Here is a 20,201-nt window from a genome sequence, read left to right on the forward strand (position 1 = left end):
ACATTGTTGGGTAGCGTTAGGCCTGGGCTTCCGGGGTTATAGCATTTTCCGCATGTACAATCAAAACCCTGTACTTTCTGTCCCGGGCAGGGCGGGGGGGAGCTAAGCCCTGAATGTTTTGTAATCCTAGCGACGCCTCTGTTGGGCAGAATATAAGTGTTACATGTCTTGGAATTTATTATCTAAGGTCTTATTTAACCTTTAACCTAAACGTTGATTTAATAACATAAATTACAAGTAGAACAGGTCCAAAAGAGCACAAAAGACATTACTGAAATTAAATTAATGTAGTCCAAAAGCATGAAGTTGGCATAACCTAAAAATACAAATTTAAATGATATGCCAGTAAGACAAATATTTAATCACCCAATCAAATATTAAAAACATTACATTCCAACACTGACAAAACTAAACTGTGTATTCAGCTCTAGAGTTGAGGCCTCTCTGAGCATCTGCAGAGCACCCTGTATTTCCTCATCATTCAGGGGTGAGGACTTGTACCTGGTCTCAGAAGAGGCCTGTGCTGACATTTACCCAGGCAACAGCGTCCCCCAGGTCAACAACGCATCTTGGCAACTGAAATGAAAGATCATAACAATCACATAGAATTAGAGGTGTACAAAGAACAAAGTAAAAATACTCAACTGGGTTTGGCTGTGTTCACCACTTTAGGAAAGTATCTAATTAAGATCTAAGTAACCATGTAAAGGGAGTTCAAAACTAACCAGCGATCAATAAAATAAAAAGGAAGAGTGTAAATGATCAATTAAGGTAATTGGTTAGTTATGAACTCTGTTTAGGTAATTTAGCTCATCCTTAGCAACTTCCCAAAACTGGTGAACACAGCCAAATACTTTTTACACCACTGCATAGAAGATGGCCATGACAAATTATTTTGTTTACATTTCTAAATAATGACAACATAATGTATATGAGGCTAAAAAATAAATGGATCTTGCCTGCTTGCATATAGTGACAGGTTCATCATGCATCTTTAGCTAGTTATAACGTACCCTAATTGATATACCATTCTTGTTTAGTTGCCACATGTTGCCCATAATCTACTGCCATTTTTGACCTCAAACTTGTGCTTAATATACTACACAACAGTAGATACCCGCACCATCCAAGATGTTTACACCACAGATGGAAACCACTTTTGAAACCTGGCAAAATCAAAGACATTTTGATTTACATACTATATTACAATTTTAATTTCTTAGACTTTACCAGGGTTCAAAAGCGGTCTCCAGCTGTGGTGCAAAAATGGTGGATTTAGAATATAATTTTTTTTATATTACAATGTGTATGTTATAGGCCAGTGGTTCCCAACCAGTGGTACTAGGACCCCTGGGGGTACTTGGCCTTACCACAGGGGGTACTTGAAAACACTCATGACACCATAGACTTACTATTGAAATGAACATGAGGGGGTACTTCAGGGGTACTCTAAGCAGTGCAAATTCTTTTTGGGGGTACAGTAACTGAAAAGGGTTGGGAGCCACTGTTATAGGCTATTACAAAATGCATTTGAGAGCGACAATCTTAACCCCACAAAAACTGGGAAGACTGTTGACTACATCATATCTGCAATTGTGTCCAACATTTCACAGTTGACTGCAATAAATGCACTTCAACTGAACTTTTAAAAGTGCAATATTTTTTGTTAGGTGCAGGCCTATATCGACCTCTACAGTCACAATTACACCACTGGATAAAATAAATGCGAATTTACTTCCGAGAACACTGTGCAATGGGCAGGTTTTCTGCCCTCCTATTTATATCACTGATGCGTGATAGGGTGAACGCACTGCTCCGTAGCCTACTACTCGCCGCTGAAAACAGACTATATGTCGTAAAGGTTTTAATAATGGCAGGACCGTTCAGTTTAAGTTATTCTTGCGCGGCATGGTTGCCGGTAAACCCAGGTATTATACCTGACTCGGCAAACGCGTTTCTCGAGAATGACGGCTGATGCAAAAGGAAAACGATAGCATACTACCCCGCATATCTCTACGGTTCCCGACAACTATAAAGCGGGTAGACTTTCAGCGCCGCAGCAGACAGAGGTCGTTTGGAACACTACAGTACGAGTGGTGAGCGGTGAGCGCAGGCGAGATTATCCCGGTTTTGTGTTTATTAGTTTTCATGATTTAAATCGATGTAGGTAAATAACTGATGGGATTTTGAATTGGTAGGTTTTATTAGTCTCTCGTGGAATAAAACCGCACACAGTTCGGCGACAGCCTATCCTTACTCCGGTATGGAGTACCGGGACATGCTTTCTGAATAAATCATGATGTTATAGATGTTCCCGAAGATGAAAGGCATTATCAGAATCTTCTTATGCAATGAAGGTCAGATGAGTCTGTGCAGTGTACAAATGTTGAACACGGGTGATATAGCTAGCCTACTGTTTGATATTAGCTTAATCTGTTGTGGAATTTAGAATAGTTCACTATTAGTTCCACTCTGGGTGAAGATAAGTATGTGTGTGTGTGTATATATATATATATATATATATATATATATATATATATATATATATATATATATATATATATATATATATATATATATATATATATATATATATATATTAATATATATTAATATATATATATATATATATATATATATATTAATATATATATATTACAGTAATATACTATTTATATGTATTACACCCTGCCCAGGTATATATATTACACCCTGGGCAGGACGCCAGTTGATCCTTGTAACAAACCTAATTATATGTGGACTGGTCCAGTAAAATATGAACGTATAGGGGCCCTTAGCGTCAGTCTTCAAGTAAAGGTTAGGCTATTGGTGTTTACTGACATTTTATAGACAAAAAAGGCAACTTTGTCTTCCAGGACTGTATGCTGATAGTCCTACTAAGAAGTGGGCTATCTATCTATATATGTATATAATAGCCTATAGGGATCAATTGGCATCATGCCCTGGGTGTACTAGTACGTATCTGCCGCTCACACTAGGGAAACATTCAACCTGGGATAAGACTATTTACCTATAGTGATCAACAGAATTTTCAATCATTTTTAACCTCTTAGTAAATGTACACATCACCTACAAAGAATTTTATGAGGAGTTTTATTTAGTAGCTCTTAAGTAGATCAGCAATCATAGCTCCCAGGTGGATCTAGACAGTGAGAATAAAGTCAGGATGTCCAGGACAGGTTCCAAGTAGGAATAACCAGCTTTATATTATTGACAACTTGCTTTTATTTCAGGGATTTTCCATTGTGAATTGTGTTTTTCCCCCCGCTGGCCTATCCAGCAGGCAAAAGAGGACACCTACTCTTTCCCACACTCACTGGAAGTTTTTTTTAAATGACTGAACCAGACCGAGCAGAACCACACCAACCTGTTCAGAGCTGACGTGGACACATGGACAGTATGAGAAGGAAAGTAAAATAACCTAAATTGGTTCAGGTTAGCATCCAGTGTGAAAACTGTGGTCTACACCTCAGCATGATGGGGGTTATCAGTCCATCCAAACCCAAAGACACAATTATGCTATGTTACATTTACTGTCAGCATTTCAGGACAGTACCTTTTCATTTTGTTTGGCAGGCTTGACTTTGGTTTTGTAACACCCTTCACGACAAAGAAGTAAAGCATGGGTGCATGTTAACTCTCTTTTCATGAGACTCAGAACCATGGGGAGCTCCACGTCCTCCCTCAATGAGGACCCTGACAGTGATTATCATGAAGCTTGTGGGCGTCGGGGCTCCGACCGGGTACCCTCCCCTGTCATGGGTTGCCTGAGGAGCAGCCAGAGCACCCCTGTTTGGGGGGCCAGCTTCATCCCAGCTCTTCAGCTGCAGCGGCCCACTTCTGGCCACCGTGAGCGAAGGTAGGCTGGGCTACTATGGTTGGACACAGATGGTTAGCAGGAATATTTTGTGTCCAGTTTTACCTCAATTTTTAACCCTGCCCCAACCAAATTAAAAAGGTGCACAAAGCTGAACAGAACAGCAGATTCTCAAAGATTTGATTTAGGAATCTATCAGTTTCGGGACCAACATTCTTAACCATTAGACTACCTGTCACCTGTACTTACACTTACAACCTCAGTTTAACTTGCGCCTTAACGGATGTCACATCATATATGCTATGGAAATCCCTAATGTTGTGTTCTAATTTGTCCTGTTTTGGGCCTTGGAGTGATGCATCGGTCCGCTTAAAAACTCAAAATTAAATCCTCAAGAAGCTGTATCGTGACCCATAACTGGGTCAAAAGCTTTGCATTTGAGAAATATGCTGTCCAAAGGTATACTGCTTTTTCATTGCATTATTTATAACACATTGCAAGTAGAGTAATCATAGTCATTTATCAAGCCAAATGGCATGTTTTGAGATGGATATCAACGCTCTTACTGTAATATGTTTTCATGATGTGTGCATTTTCCCAGACCCTACTCTGGTTTGAGTTGGGTCCTTTAATGCTGGTAGAAAACAGCTGATCTATGCATCGTAAGATAACTATACTCCAGTTATGAATGCTTGCTTACTGTTCTGCAGTGGATTGGGCCAGGAATCTAGCTGAGAAATAGAATTCTGATGGAGAAATGTAAGGCCAGGCAACAAATATGTGTGGTTCTGCGGGATTCATTAGACTTCCCTAACCCAAACCTCAACCCAATGCTAAATCAAAGGTTAAAACGACAAGGTAAAGAAAAATCTGCTGCTTTGCACTGGGCAAGGCAAATTACATACATTTCTTCCGTAAGTCGCTCTGAATAAGTGCGTCTGCTAAATTACTCCAATGCCAAAGTTATATTTCGCAGGGTAAACACATTCTGCAGCATTAGCATGAATACTTTTTTTGTGTTACCTGAAACCAGAAATAGGATATGAACAGCCGTGTGGTTAGCTGTGTTAGCAACATGATAATTATTTTCTTGTCAAAAGCAATTTCATTTCTTTGTTGGGTCAAAAGCTATATCCCTCTTACACATAACTGACTGTAACTCTTTCTCTCCCTCTTTTTCTCTCTCCCTCTAACTCTCTTTCACACATTGTTTTTCCCTTTTCTCCAATCTTTCCCTTTATCTCTCCCTCTTCTTGTCTCCCCATCTTTTCCCTGTCTGTCTCTATCTGTCTCTCTCTCTGTTCCTCCCATCTTCTCTCTCCAGTTACTCTTCTGGTTCTATGGGGGTCCGTGGGAGCAGCAGGTGGTCATGTGCCCGCTGTACCTTCCTGAATGCCAGTGGCGCAGCTAGGTGTTCTGTCTGCGAAGCTTCGCGCAAGAAACCTGAATCCCGACGGCTGCTACGTCTGACCAACAGGGAAGAACGTCGTTGGCCTTGTCCTTGCTGCACACTAACCAACCCCCCCAGCAGTCATGTCTGTTCCCTGTGTGGAGCACTGCAAAACACAGCCCGTCCCCAGGACCCACCCAAACTGCACTCTGATATTCCTCTACCTGCACCTTCTTCTGGGTGTGCCGAACCACCAGACCCCTCCCAAGTAAACCCAGAACAGCCCTGTGAAGGCTCACAGCAGCCGCCAAGCCAGAATCAAGACATGATTGGTGGGCTGGGGGGAACTTCCAAGGTAACTGAGCATGTAGCCTACCATCAGGGCTGGGATTGCCAAAGGTGCACCCTTCAGAATACTGCCGTGTCCGTATCCTGTTCTGCCTGCGGCGGCCCCCGGAAAGTCCTGCTCCCCAACATTCCGGTCGAGGCCCTGGTGGTGCCTTCTGTGCACACGGGCACCCTGGCAGGGAACGTGGAACCAACCAAGCACCTGGAAGATTCTTCGTCAGTCTCTGCCTTCGTTGGGGAAGATTCCATGCCTGAGGACAGCCTTCTTCCACCGTCGCTGCAGAATCGCCCTGTAACGTGCAGTCGCAGAGAGGTCCCACCCCCTCAGAAGACTTTCCTCAGCTCCACGTCGCCACCCTCTGGCTTGCAGCTGTTGGAGCCCGAACAGTCTCTCCTCAGCAGCAGCAGGCGTCTCAGTGTCCTGGAGGAGGAGATGATTTCCCCACAGACACCCGTCATGTCCAGTGCTCCCTCAGCTCACTCAGCCCTTGTTGGAGGAGTGAGAGACAAAGAGGAGGCGAAGAAAGGAGGGTGAGGATCGGGGGAGATGGGGGAAATCATTATTAATACGTTTTTTTTGTCAGTTTCTTATCAGATATTTTTATCCAGAGGGGCTTACATTAGCAATTACGGATAGCTGTCTTGCTCAAGGACACAACAACTGATTTGCCACTTTGCCAGCTTAGGGATTTCTGGTTACTGGACAGGTTCTCTGGTCTTGAGGGATGAATGTCATTATTGTGTGACCTTTTCTAGGATGGAAAGATCAAGGGAGAAAGAATCATCGATCCAGTGGGCATGCCAAGCATGCACACTTCTCAACGAGGTGAAGGTTAAACACTGCGTTGCCTGCCACACACCCCAGCGCTGCCTGGAGCCGAGCAGGTCTTTTTACCTGTTTCCATTGAATGGCATAACATTTAGTATATTTCTATTGTTTCTCTAATCTCCATAATGCACTGATGTATGTTCAACATAAACAAAACCTAATCCCAAAGGTTGCAGGCCACACCCTTCAGGAGGAAGGAGAGCATACTGGCCGAGGCCCAACGTCAGAACGACGAGGGAGAAGCCAAGGAACTCTGGGAAAATATTGTCCGTTTCTGCAGAGAGGTGGGTTAGCTCTGAGCTCTAGATTGATTTGAGGTCTGACAGGTATAAAGTTTCAGAAGATTAACTTAATCCCGGGCACCAGTGACCCAGCTGCTGTCAAAAATGGCAACCAGTTCCTTTAATATTGCTGGGCTTATTAAGGCAGCAGGTTTCTGCAACTGATTTTTGCTGGTTTTAACCTGTAGGTTAATATCAATAATTGCAGCACTGTGTTATTAGGAATGCTGTGCTACCAATGCTAAGGTTCAGTTCCCATAGGGTCAACCTGCTATAGTAGACACCAACCAAAATTAACTTCTTTCTCTCATTATTTTCATTCACATGATAGAACAGGTTCACGTCAGCAATGGAGAATCAAGCCTTTGGGACTCCACCATTGGAGAACAATAGGAAGGGAGGACTCCAGTCACTGTTTGTGTGACCTGTGCCTTGGACAGTTACCACGACACCACTGCTCTGCACATAATATTTATTTCTAATCAGTACCATGTGTCTCTGCCCTCAGAATGCTGTTACATTTGTGGATGATAGTTTCCCACCTGGTCCGCAGTCTGTGGGGTTCCCAGATGGGGACGGCGTTCAGCAGCGGGTCAAAAAGTGGCTCCGCCCCCAAGACATCAACAGCAGCAATGTTAAAGACAGAGGGCTGAAATGGTCCGTCTTCCGCAAACTCAGACCATCTGACATCCTGCAAGGCCTTCTGGGAAACTGTTGGTTTGTTACCAGCTTTGAGACCTGAACTAATGTAATTTTTAGGTTTAACCTCTGCAGGCAGGAGAGCTGGCGCTTGTTAGTTTACTCTGTGTCTCTGTCTCTGTGTGTGTGTGTGTGTGTGTGTGTGTGTGTGTGTGTGTGTGTGTGTATATATATGACGTCAGGTTCTTGAGTGCACTGGCTGTACTGGCAGAGCGTCCTGAGCTGGTAGAGAAGGTGATGGTAACACGGTCGCTGTGCCACCAGGGGGCGTACCAGGTGCTTCTTTGTAAAGACGGGACCTGGACCACCGTGCTGGTAGACGACATGCTGCCCTGCGACGACACCGGACATCTGCTTTTCTCTCAGGTAAGGGATTTTACCAAATGCTCATAGGCTTCCATCAAAACCTTCCTTCAAAATCTAGGAAAGGTGGAGGACAAGGTCACAGAAATTCAATATTATTGGCACATAACCTTAATCTACCCCTCTCATCCCCAGGCTCAAAGGAGGCAGTTGTGGGTTGCTCTGATCGAAAAGGCACTTGCCAAGCTCCATGGGTCCTACTTTGCTTTGCAGGCAGGTCGTGCCATTGAGGGCCTGGCCACACTCACCGGCGCTCCCTGTCTGTCACTGGCCCTCCAGGTCAGTTCCACCAACCCCAGAGAGGAACCCATCGACACAGAACTCATCTGGGCCAAGATGATTAGCTCCAAAGAGGCAGGGTGGGTAGTCTTTCTCAAAGCAATCTAAGAGAGTTTGGTCAGGTTCTAGAATTTTAGCACCTTTATTCTCCATCAAGCTGTAACAGGCCCTTATGGGGACCGCCACAGACAAGGAACAACCTCAGTTTCCTCTGCTGCAGAGGAAAAGTTCATTAAGGTTACCAGCCTTAGAAATCGTCAATTAACTGCACCTCAGATTGCAGCCCAAATAAATGCTTTGCAGAGTTCAAGTAACAGACACATCTCAGCATCAACTGTTCAGAAGAGACTGTTAAACACCAATAATAAGAGACTTGCTTGGGCCAAGAAACATGGGAAACACATCTCTTGGCCGTGTAAGGGCTGTTTGACCAAGGAGGAGGTTCCAGGGTTTTTTCTGGATCAGAAAGAGGCTTTTGTGTGGTAGGCGTGGTCAGGGGCATGTCAGGAGGTGTAGCTAGGCCATAGGCGTAAATCCCGGGGGGGACGGGGGACACACAACCCCCCATCTCTGGGAAAACTATGATTTGTCCCCCCCAATATGTCAGTATAAAAATAAATATGTAATTTCAATAATATTCATTATATGCAGTGAAAGCAATGCTGTGCTAGGTGCACAGCAGTGTTGGTCCCCTCACCCAAATATTTTTATAATTTTAGGGGCCTCTCCATATTTTAATACTATTTTTAAATCCTTTCTTGAATGGTTGTTATTTTAAAGCTAATTTCATGTCCCATGAAGCTGGTGTATTGTAATGTGAAAATATTGAATACATTTTATAAAGCCCCTATCTATTAAATGCTTTATAACTACCTACACTCATACAAAGAAGGTATACTGTATATGCTCATTGGTCAGGATTGTATTTTTATAATTCCTAAATCAAAATCTTGCTCACCGATGTCTCTCTGTTGGTTCAGTCAGTGTCTCACTACTCTCTGGGCCACTCTGTCTTCCAACTCCTGTTGGCTGTACCTCAGCCTGCTCCTTCTCCAGCACATCTGCCCTAGCTTCAGTCACTGGCTCACTAGTTTACAATCTAAAAACTAAAAACCTAAAAAACCTTTTAAAAAAAAGTTACAGGGGGCTTTTCAGAATCAGAAAGAGTTTCATTGCCAAGTAAGTTTCACAACAAACTAGGAATGTGTTCTGGTCTGTTAGTGCAGCAATTTTGTACAAAAGAAATAAAAACAAATAAGAATAGTGGACTGAGCATGAAAACAGTATACTGTGCATTAATAAATTACAATTAAATATAAAAAAAAAATAATGTAAGGTGCAAGAATTGTCCAGTTGAGGGTAGTGTGTATGTGGGGAGGGGTTCTAGATTTGTCCAGTTGAGGTTGTGTGTGTATGTGGGGAGGGGTTCTAGATTTGTCCAGTTGAGGTTGTGTGTGTATGTGGGGAGGGGTTCTAGATTTGTCCAGTTGAGGTTGTGTGTGTATGTGGGCAGGAAAGAAACTGTTCTTGTGGCGAGAGGTTTTGGTCCTGATAGACCTCAAACTTCTACCAGAGGGAAGAGTTCTGAAAAGTCCTTTTCCAGGGTGAGAGGGATCGGCCCCAATTTTTGCTGCTTGCCTCCGCGTCCTGAAGGTGTGTAGGTCTTGTAGAGGTAGCAGATTGCCGCCAGTCACCCTCTCTGCAGAGTGGAAGATGCGCTCTGGCTGAGGTATCCAGATGGTGATGGAGGTCAGGATGGACTATGATGGCAGTGTAGAAATGCACCATCATTGGCAGGTTGAACCTTTTCAGCTGCCGCAGGAAGTACATAGTCTGCTGAGCTTTCTTTGTAAGAGAGGTGATGTTCAGGGCGATGGTGGTGCCCAGAAAGCGAAAGGGCACTACAGAGTTGACTGAGGAGCTACCCAGTGTGATGGAAGTCCGCTATCATCTCCACTGTCTTTAGGGCGTTTTGCTCCAAGTTGTTCTGACTGCACCTGGACACCAGATGATCCATCTCCCACCTGTAGGCAGACTCATCCCCATCAGAAATAAGTCAGATGAGGGTGGTGTCATCCGCATACTTCAGGAGTTGACAGAGTGGTGACTGGAGGTACAGCTGTTGATGTACAGGGAGAAGAGTTGGAGGGACACAGCCTTGAGGGGAGCCGGTGCTGATGGTCAGGGGGTCAGACAGGTGCTTCCCCAGCTTCACATGCTGCCTCCTGTTGGACAGGAAGGCTGTGATCTACTTGCATGTGGACTCGGGCACTCTCAGTTGGGATAGCTTGTCTTGGAGCAAAGCGGGAATTATGGTGTTGAATGCGGAACTGAAGTCCACAAACAGGATTCTGGCATAGGTTCCAAGGGGAGTCCAGATGCTGGAGGATGAAGTGAAGAGCCATGTTGACCGTGTCGTCGACAGACCTGTTGGCTCTGTAGGCAAACTGCAGTGGGTCTAGTAATGGGTTGTGATGGTCTTGAGGTGGCATAACCACAGAGGTCAGGGCGACGGATCTGTAGTCGTTAAGTCCTGTGACCTTGGCTTCTTGGGGACCGGGATGATAATAGAGGACTTGAAACAGGCCGGGATGCAGCATGGCTCCAGTGAGGTGTTGAGGATGTCTGTAACACAGCAGAAAGCTGATCTGCACAGTGCTTTAGTGGTTTCCGTGTCTTGAAAAAAACGTCCCTCTCCAGGATTTAAAATTCTATTGAAATGAATGAGATTATTACATTCTATTAAACATTTAATTCAAAAGTTCTGTCAGTGCTGTTCAGGCTTTGTGGTCACCTTGCTAACATAGCTTCCAGTTATGGCCTGTTACTCTAAGAGGTAAAGAATGTTATTTTGCCTTTTTACATGGTTTCACAGGCTAAATATGAACCCCTAATATAACTATCTGTCTGATTATTCACAAAATTAAAATACAGGCAGCAGCATTACCATAGCTAACTTTTGAATGTATAGACAACGTAGCTAATAGACATGATAAGGTCTTCATTCTGTGCGATTACTCTCACTTCAGTTATCTTCACTGTCAGTACAGAAACAGGTATCTTAAGGCACTAGTAGCTGGTAGCTGCAAGACACTCCTGCACAAGGTCTGAAGAACAAGTTTGTTAAGAGCAGATTGGCTATCCAGCTTCACTCCTTAGTGCCATATTCTTTAAAAAATGCACACATATTTTCTTATCGAAGTAGTGGATGGATTTCAATTTATTTTTGACATTTTCGTCTTGGGCAGGCTAAAAAACATTTAGGCAGAAAAATCCCTGGTTTCAGCATCAGGTTACCTGGCTTCCACAAACACCCAACCTTAACCCATATGAGATGGTTTGGAATAATTATTTTACAGAGTCAAGGAAAAGCAGCCAAAAAGTGCTCAGCATACAGTTGTGCTCAAAAGTTTACATATCCTTGTAGAACTGGTGATATATGTACCATTTGTACAGGCAAAACACATCTTTTATTTCTTATGGGACTCACATTCAACTGTAGATCATAACAGAATGTGTCACGTCCTGGCTGTGCCCCTAGCCATCTCTGCGCTGGGCTCGGGGCATAGCCAGGACAGGAGGTGGCATCTAGCCACCTCTAATCCTTTTTGGTCTCCCCAATTGGAGGCAGGTGTTGGTCATTGCCTCCAATTGGGGACCCTATTTAAGTTCATTGAGTTGGCCATGCTGATGTTGTTCATTTTGGGTTTTGTCCCTGTTGAAGATAACCCATGGCACTGGTTGCTGCTTTTTGTTGTGTTTGATTCTTTCTTTATTAAAAATGGATTATTTGAAGTACATTGACTCTGCACCTGTGTCCTACCACAACCTTGCACGTGACAGAATGGCATAATCATAAAACAAAACATGGCAACAAATAAAAAAATTAACACACCCCTGTTTAGAAGTCTGCATACCCTTAGTTCTTAATACTGTGTATTGCCCCCTTCACAGCCTGCAGTCTTTTGTAATAGTTGTCTGTGAGGCCCTGAATTCTTGCAGGTAGTATAGCTGCCCATTTGTCTTGGCAAAATGCTTCCAGGTCATGCAAAGTATTTGGTCATCTTGCATGAACCACACGTTTGAGATCACCCCAGAGTGGCTCGATTATATTTAGGTCAGGAGATTGTGATGGCCACTCCAGAACCTTTTTCTGCTGTAATCACTGGGGGGTCAATTTGGCCTTGTGCTTATGGTCATTGTCGTGCTGGAAAGTCCAAGAGCGTCCCATGCACAGCTTTCGTGCAGAAGAATGCAAATTGTCTGCTGACATCAAGTTAAAGTTTGGCAACTTTGAAGAATCAACATTATGAAATGTATTTTGATCTGTTTAACATTTTCTAGTTAACTACATGATTCAATATGTGTTATTTCATAGATTTGATATCTTCACATTCAGACAGAACACCCTTTGGACAAACAATAAATACTCTGACTCTGGTCTCTCTCAACATCCCTTGTCTTAGTTCCAAAGAGGTGCTCTTGGTATTGTTGAAGTGTATGAATGTATGCTTGTTTATGTTTCGATAACAAAAGAGTCACAAAAAAAGTCACGTTCATTCAAAGTGCGACAATAATTAGCCAGTGGGCTTACAGTACTGGGATGTGTATTCTGTTTGGGATGTATATTAAGGTGAGAACAACTGGAAGTTTCTTTGTGATTGAGTGAGATGAGACTGAGGTGGTGGGGCATCGTGTATGAAGAACAGGTCTGTAACCTCATGAATAAGACTATCTAATGCGGCAATACATTACTGAATTACTCTCTCCCCTGACGACCGGGTACACAGGGGTGCCGTATAGGGGGGGAAAGTTAGGACAATTCCAAGGGCCCATGACTGACAAGGACCCCAAAAAATAAGTAACAGCTGCGCAGAGGGGGCTTAATTAGATTTTTTGTCATGGGGCCAAAAACTCCTGGCAGCGCCCCTGCGGGTACGCAATCATTATTTCAACCACTATACGAAACGGCTGATCTCTAACAGTCATGTCTAGGGTTGTAAATATTTGGTACGTTCCCCAAAGTTATTTAGCAAAAATGTCAGGTGGGAGATTGAAAAGGGAATATGGTGAACATTCCCAAAATTATCCAAGCAGGATTCCTGGGAAACTTGATAAATTAGGTAAAATTACCGGAATTCTAAAACAGTAGTAGTCTCTCTCACCACCAGAGAGTCTATGAAAAGCTGTCTGTTAATTTAGGTAATTTTACAAAGTGACTAGATATCATTTGATTCTGAGCCTGAGGCAAAAAAAATTTAAGAACTGCTTCCTTATGCTTCATTGCACATCTGTTCTGTGCTCCCAAGCTGTCTGTATCGTCCCCTAACTCATATCCCCCCTTGTTTTAGTTTTTTTTATTAATTTGGCACACTATGTTATTCAAAGTGACTTAACATGAGTACCTCACTCAGGGGCTCATTAACAGATTTTTTTCTTTTACAGTGTTGACACAGGGATTCAGACCAGCAAACTTTTTGTAACATGCTTAATACTTTTAACCAATATCTGCTGCCCTGTATGTTTTAACCCTACTTCTAGGTTTCTGATGGGTGCGTCCTGTGGGGGCGGGAACATGAAGGTGGATGATGCAGTTTACGAGTCATTGGGTCTGAGGCCACGGCACGCCTACTCCATCCTGGATGTACGGGATGTGGAAAACTACAGGTGTGGAGTTTGTAAAAAGTGGAGGCAGGGGGAACACACTTCCATGGCAGCAGCAACACTGTTTGGTCGATAGTCAGTGCATATCGTGACCATACCTTACAAAACTGGGGACCTTGATGACCGATTACACTTAACAGCTGAATGTAGAATGGCCTTTCTATACTCAGTATGATGATGGCTGATTGGCCAATTCATTGATTGTTTAAATAACCTACTTGACATACGACGTCAAATTGACCCACAGCACCTCCTTCGTTCCCTTGTCAGGCTGGTGCAGCTGCGGAACCCCTGGGGCCGGTTTTCTTGGATGGGCCCCTGGTCGGATAGTTGGCCCCTTTGGCCCCAAGGCCTTAGGAAGAATCTCTCTGCCAAGGGAGGAGAGGATGGCCTCTTTTGGATGGAGTACTCTGACTTTATCAGGTGGGTCTTGGTCAATGTGGACTTCAAATAGCTGCCTACCAGTTACTGGGAGGAGGGAGGCACAGTTTAAAAGTTGGTGTTGGCAATTAACCCCAGGCTCCTTTGGGGAACGTTACATGTTTATAAAGACCCAGGCGGGCAAAATGCTTGTCCACCGTCTCTGAATTTCATTGGGTCCTGTAAGTATTAAGCCGAATACCCTAGCTCTACTAAGTGACATGCATTGAAGCACCAATACCAGCCCCAATAGGGACATACCGCATCAGATGTTTAGTATGGGGCCGAAAGGTTGCTGGTTCGAATCCCCAGACTGAAAAGGTGAAAAATGTGTGCCCTTGAGGAAGGAATGTAATCCAAATTGTTCATGTTAGTTGGTCTGGATAAGAGCTAAATTACTAAAACGTAAACAAGGTTGTTATTGAAAATATTTACTATGACATTTAGTGAGAAATGGATAAACAAATAATATTATAAAGCAAAATAACAGTAATGAGAAGGTTGTGCGCCTTATAGGGTCCCAGCCACTGTCTGTTCTGGATGAAATACTCCGTCCTAGTAGTTGTAAACAAGCCTATGCCTCAGTAAACCTATTTCTATATGTATGTGGATCCTTAAAAAATACTAACTTGTGTGTGTGTGTGTGTGTGTTGGGTTGTTTGGCCAATGTATGTCGGTTGTCCAGGTACTTTGACTCCGTGGACATCTGTAAGATCCATTCTGACTGGCAAGAAGTGAGAGTATCAGGCATTTTCCCTCGAGGAGCCAGTGTACCTGTGACTGTGACCTCTCTCACCATTTTGGAGAGAACAACTCTGGAGTTTGCTCTGTTCCAGGAGGGGAGCCGGTACGCAAAGGAATCCCACATTTGAGTGGGTGTCAATGTAGATGCTTGTATCAAAGTCAATGTCCTGCACTTTGTGACATCAGAACTAGGTAATTTGTCTTTCAGCAGAAAGAACTGTCAGGAATCTCACTTGTGTAATGTTTCTTACCATGTCACACCCACCTGACAAAAAGGGTTGGGCAGCCTAAAGAACAATAACGCATATATATATATATATACACCGATCAACCATAACATGACAACTGACAGGTGAAGTGAATAACACTGAAACTCTTGTTATCATGGCAACTGTCAGTGGGTGGGATGCAGTTGTGCTCATAAGTTTGCATACCCTGGCAGAAATTGAGAAATTTTGGCATTGATTTTGAAAATATGACTGATCATGCAAAGAAACTGCCTTTTATTTGAGGATAGTGATCATATGAAACCATTTATTATCACATAGTTGTTTGGCTCCTTTTTAAATCATAATGATAACAGAAATCACCCAAATGGCCCTGATCAAAAATTTACATATCCTTGAATGTTTGGCCTTGTTACAGACACACAAGGTAACACACACAGGTGAAAATGGCAATTAAAAGTGAATTTCCCATATCTGTGGCTTTTTAAAGTGCAATTAGTGTCTGTATAAATAGTCTGTGAGTTTGTTAGCTCTCACGTGGATGCACTGGGCAGGCTATATACTGAGCCATGGGGAGCAGAAAATAACTGCCAAAAGACCTGCGTTAAAAGGTAATGGAACTTTATAAACATGGAAACGGATATAAAAAGTTTCCAAAGCCTTGCAAATGCCAGTCAGTACTGTTCTTTTGAGCCAAGCCACGGTCACGTAGACCAAGAAAGATTTCAGCCGAAACTGCCAGAAGAAATGTTCGGGATACTGAGAAAGACCCACAGGTAAACTCAGGAGAAATACAGGCTGCTCTGGAAAAAGACGGTGTATTTTTTTCAAGGAGCACAATATGACGATACTTGAACAAAAGTTAGCTGCATGGTCGAGTTGCCATGAGAAGCCTTTACTGCGCCAATGCCACAATAAAAGCCTGGTTACAATATGCCCGACAACACCTTGACACGCCTCACAGCTTCTGGCACACTGTAATTTGGAGTGACAAAACCAAAATAGCGCTTCATGATCACAACCATAAGCGTTATGTTTGGAGAGGGGTCAATAAGGCCTATAGTGAACAGAATACCATCCCCACTGTGAAGAATGGTGGTGGCTCACTGATATTTTCTTGGGGGGTGAGCTCTAAAGGCACTGGGAATCTTGTGAATATGTATGACAAGATGAATGCAGCATGTATCAGAAAATACTGGCTGAAATATTGCATTCTTCTGCACGAAAGCTGCACATGGGATGCTAGTGGACTCTCCAGCACGACAATACCCTAAGCACAAGGCCATGTTGACCCTCCAATGGCTACAGCAGAAAAAGGTGAAGGTTCTGGAGTGGCCATCACAGTCTCTTGACCTTAATATCATCAAGTCACTCTGGGGAGATCTCAAACGTGCGGTTCGTGCAAGACGACCAAAGACTTTGCATGACCTGGGTGCATTTTACCAAGCTGAATGAGCAGCTATACCACCTGCAAGAATTCGTGGCCTCAGACAACTATTACAAAAGACTGCACATTGTCATGGGAGCAATACACAGTATTAAGAACTAAGGGTATGCAGACTTTTGAACAGGGGTCAGTTATTATTTTCTTTGTTGCCGTTTTTTGTTTTATGATTGTGCCATTCTGTTTTGACCTACAGTTGAATGTGAATCTCATAAGAAATATGTGTTTTGTCTGCTCACTCATGTTTTCTTTACAAATGGTACATACAGCTCCAGAAAATATTAAGAGACCACTGCACCTTTTTTTTCCTTTCCAAAAAAGTTGAAAAGGAAAGTGAGGAACAGAAGCATTAAATTTGCAGTGGTCTCTTCCTCAACTCAAAGCCTTCCTTTTCAACTTTTTTGGAAAGGAAAGAAAAAGGTGTAGTGGTTTCTTAATTATTTCCGGGGGCTGTATATTAACAATTCTCCAAGTGTATACAAACTTTTGAGCACAACTGTATATTAGGCAGGAAGTGAACCTTCTGTCCTCGAAGTTAATGTGTTAGAAGCTGGAAAAATGGGCAAGCTTAAGGATCTGAGCGAATTTGACATGGGCTAAATTGTGATGGCTAGACGACTGGGTCAGAGCATCTCAAAAACTGCAGCCCTTGTGGGGTGTTCCCGGTCTGCAGTGGTCAGCACCTATCAACAGTAGTCCAAGGAAGGAAAAGCAGAGAATCGGCGACAGGGTCATGGGCTGCCAGGGTTCACTGATGCACGTGGGGAGCGAAAGCAGGCCTGTGTGGTCCGATCCAACAGACGAGCTACTGAAGCTCAAATTGTTGAAAAAGTTAATGCTGGTAATAATAACGGTGTCAGAACACACAGTGAATCACAGTTTGTTGCGTGTGGGGCTGCGTAGCCGCAGACCAGTCAGGGTGCCCATGCTGACCCCTGTCCACATGCCTACAATGTGCATGTGAGCATCAGAACTGGGCCACAGAGCAATGGAAGTAAGTGGCCTTGTCTGATGAATCACGTTTTATATTACAACATGTGGATGGTCGTGTGTGTGTGTCGCTTACCTGGAGAACACATGGCACCCGGATACACAATGGGAGGAAGACAAGCCGGGGGAGGCAGTGTGAGGCTTTGGGCAATGTTCTGCTGGGAAACCTTGGGTCCTGCAATTCATGTGAATGTTACTTTGACATGTACCACCTACCTAAGTATTGTTGCAGACCATGTGCAGCCTTTCATGGCAACAGTATTTCCTGATGGCATTGGCCTCAAGATAATGCGCCCTGCCACAAAGTATAAATGGTTTGAGGAACAAAACAACGAGTTCAAGGTGTTGATCTCGGCCTCCAAATTCCCCTGATCTCAATCCAGTTGAGCATCTGTGGGATGTGCTGGACAAACAAGTCTGATCCACGGAGGCCCCAACTCGCAACTTACTGGACTTAAAGGATCTGCTGCTAATGTCTTGGGGCCAGATACCACAGTACACCTTCCGAGGTCTAGTGGAGTCCATGCCTCGACAGGTCAGGGCCATTTTGGCGGCAAAAGGGGACCTACAAAATATTAGGCAGGATTTCATAATGTTATGGCTGATCGGTGTATCAATGCTTTAAGCCAAACTGCATTCTGGATACAAACTATGTAATTTTCTTTCACAGGCGTTCTGATACAGCAGAGAGCCATCTGCTGGATCTGTGTGTCCTGGTGTTCCGTGCGGTGTTTGACAGTGGTAGTGTTCTGGTGCTGGGCAAGCTAATAGCCCACAGCAGGCGCTCCGTCAGGAGGTTGGTGGAACATTCTTGTTTCAGTATTCTGTTTTTAGTTGTGGCTAATACAAGGTTTTGTACATTGAACAAATATCAGTGAATATATTGTTTCCAAAAAAAGATTTGTGGGCTGTGACGTGATGCTGGAGCCTGGGGAGTACGCCGTACTCTGCTGTGCCTTCAATCATTGGGAGAATTTAGAGGCTAAGGCTCACCAAACAGGCAAGAGCACACACACATACACCATCTCTGTTGCACTTACTCTCTTCCTCTCATTATGAAGTGTTGATAAACCACTTTGTACCCATAAGGAATATAATTGTGTGGAGTTTGTAGTAGCAATGTGTTTTTATGGGTGGTCGTTGCGGGTTTTGTGTAGCGAGGCTGTCTTATTCAAGTATGACAAGATGTTGATATCTCTTTCTCTCTCTTTCTCTCTCTTTCATTGTGAAACATTTCTGTGCCTGCAGAGTCTAGCTGTAGTCGGAGGCTCCCTGGTTACACCCTCGCTATCTACAGCTCCCGACAAGTAGTGGTGGAACCTGTCAAAGCTTCAGCCAACACCATAGCAGATGCCATAATCCTGCTGACTGAAACACGCGGGGAGAGACATGAGGTTTGACCTTCAAAAGAAACCATCATTTTTTTAAGTTCAACTTTTGAATGTTGGTGCCACTAAGTTTTTACAATCTTATTATAGGTAGATTCAGTGATGAAATTACGTAGAAAGTAAACACCCAGCAAGTTATACCTTTCACACCGTTGCCTCCTGCAGGGCCGGGAAGGCATGACATGTTACTACCTCACCCATGGTTGGGCTGGTCTCTTGGTGGTTGTGGAGAACCGTCACCCCAGGTACCACCTCCACGTGTCATGTGACTGTAGTGACAGCTTCAATGTGGTGTCCACGCGCGGGTGCCTCAAGACCATCGACAGCATCCCTCCCCTTCATAGGTACAAAGAAAAAATACAGTTAACCAAAAAAGCAGGGCTAAGTTACAAGATTTAGGAATATCTGGATTATCATTTTGGAAAGATAATTGGTACAGTCATTTTTTTACAAAGCATAAAAAAATGGCAGATCTGTTGTGGCAGATCTATTGCAGCCTTTCAATCAAAACTTTATATAGATAGTTTATATAGAATATAATTAGTTAGCTCTGTGTTAGACAGGTAATGCAGCGGCCATTGTAAAATCCAAAACAACCAAATTGGTCACTCCAAATTATTTTGCCTGTGCCTGTATATCTCCATATTAGACAGGTGCTGGTGGTTTTATCTCAGTTGGAGGGCAACGCCGGATTCTCCATCACACACAGACTGGCCCACAGGAAGGCAGTCCATGCCTTGCTGGGTGACTGGACCCCTAACAAGGCTACTCACAGCCCCCCACTCACCCACCACACGGCAGGCCTCCACCGACCTCGACCACTTTGACCAAGGACTCTACACTCTAGACCAGAGGTCTCAAACCGGTTCCACGGAGGGCCGAGTGTCTGCAGGTTTTCACTCTCACCTTGTACTTAATTGACTAATTAGGTCACTAATTGGTTCGTTTCTACCCCCACCTGGTTGTTTAGGTCTGAACTCGGAACCAATTTAAAGGAAAACCCAAAAACCTGCAGACACATGGCCCTCCGTGGAACTGGTTTGAGACCTCTTCTCTAGACCAAGGGTATTCATCTCTTACTACAGGTATTCATCTCATCCATGGGCCTGATGGTTTTCTTTTTTACCTAATCTAATTACACCCAACTGGTTTCCCAGGTCCAAATAAGGATCCAATTAGAAGGTTGCAATGAAAAATTTATTGGAATTGGCTTCAAGTTCCAGAGGGGAGTTTTAGGGACCAGGGGCTGTTCAATTCCTGGGGGCCAAAATACTTTTGGTTTCATTCTTCTAATCAG

The 20,201-nt window shown here is 43.7% G+C and overlaps 1 protein-coding gene across 4 annotated transcripts; it reads left to right on the plus strand.

Moving 5' to 3' along the window:
- The first annotated feature begins 1,800 nt into the window (after nucleotides 1-1,800).
- LOC105006482 (calpain-15) lies at nucleotides 1,801-19,804 on the plus strand. 4 transcript variants are annotated; one of them, XM_020050900.2, is made up of 16 exons: nucleotides 1,801-2,357; nucleotides 3,255-3,880; nucleotides 5,163-6,107; nucleotides 6,333-6,461; nucleotides 6,575-6,689; nucleotides 7,195-7,403; nucleotides 7,568-7,751; nucleotides 7,884-8,107; nucleotides 13,569-13,694; nucleotides 13,962-14,114; nucleotides 14,797-14,958; nucleotides 18,187-18,312; nucleotides 18,416-18,516; nucleotides 18,765-18,910; nucleotides 19,070-19,248; nucleotides 19,554-19,804. In XM_020050900.2, exons 2-16 carry the CDS (start codon nucleotides 3,669-3,671, stop codon nucleotides 19,729-19,731), a joined length of 3,189 nt encoding a protein of 1,062 aa, XP_019906459.2. In that variant the 5' UTR covers nucleotides 1,801-2,357; nucleotides 3,255-3,668; the 3' UTR covers nucleotides 19,732-19,804. The 4 variants fall into 4 exon arrangements, with proteins under 4 accessions (XP_019906459.2, XP_010863367.3, XP_034151456.1 ...); XM_010865065.3 differs by having other exon boundaries at nucleotides 1,801-2,103; XM_034295565.1 differs by having other exon boundaries at nucleotides 1,801-2,103; nucleotides 3,680-3,880.
- The last annotated feature ends 397 nt before the right edge of the window (nucleotides 19,805-20,201 follow it).

The sequence above is a fragment of the Esox lucius genome, chromosome 11 (assembly GCF_011004845.1).
Source record: "Esox lucius isolate fEsoLuc1 chromosome 11, fEsoLuc1.pri, whole genome shotgun sequence".
NCBI classification, from domain to species: Eukaryota; Metazoa; Chordata; class Actinopteri; order Esociformes; family Esocidae; genus Esox; species Esox lucius.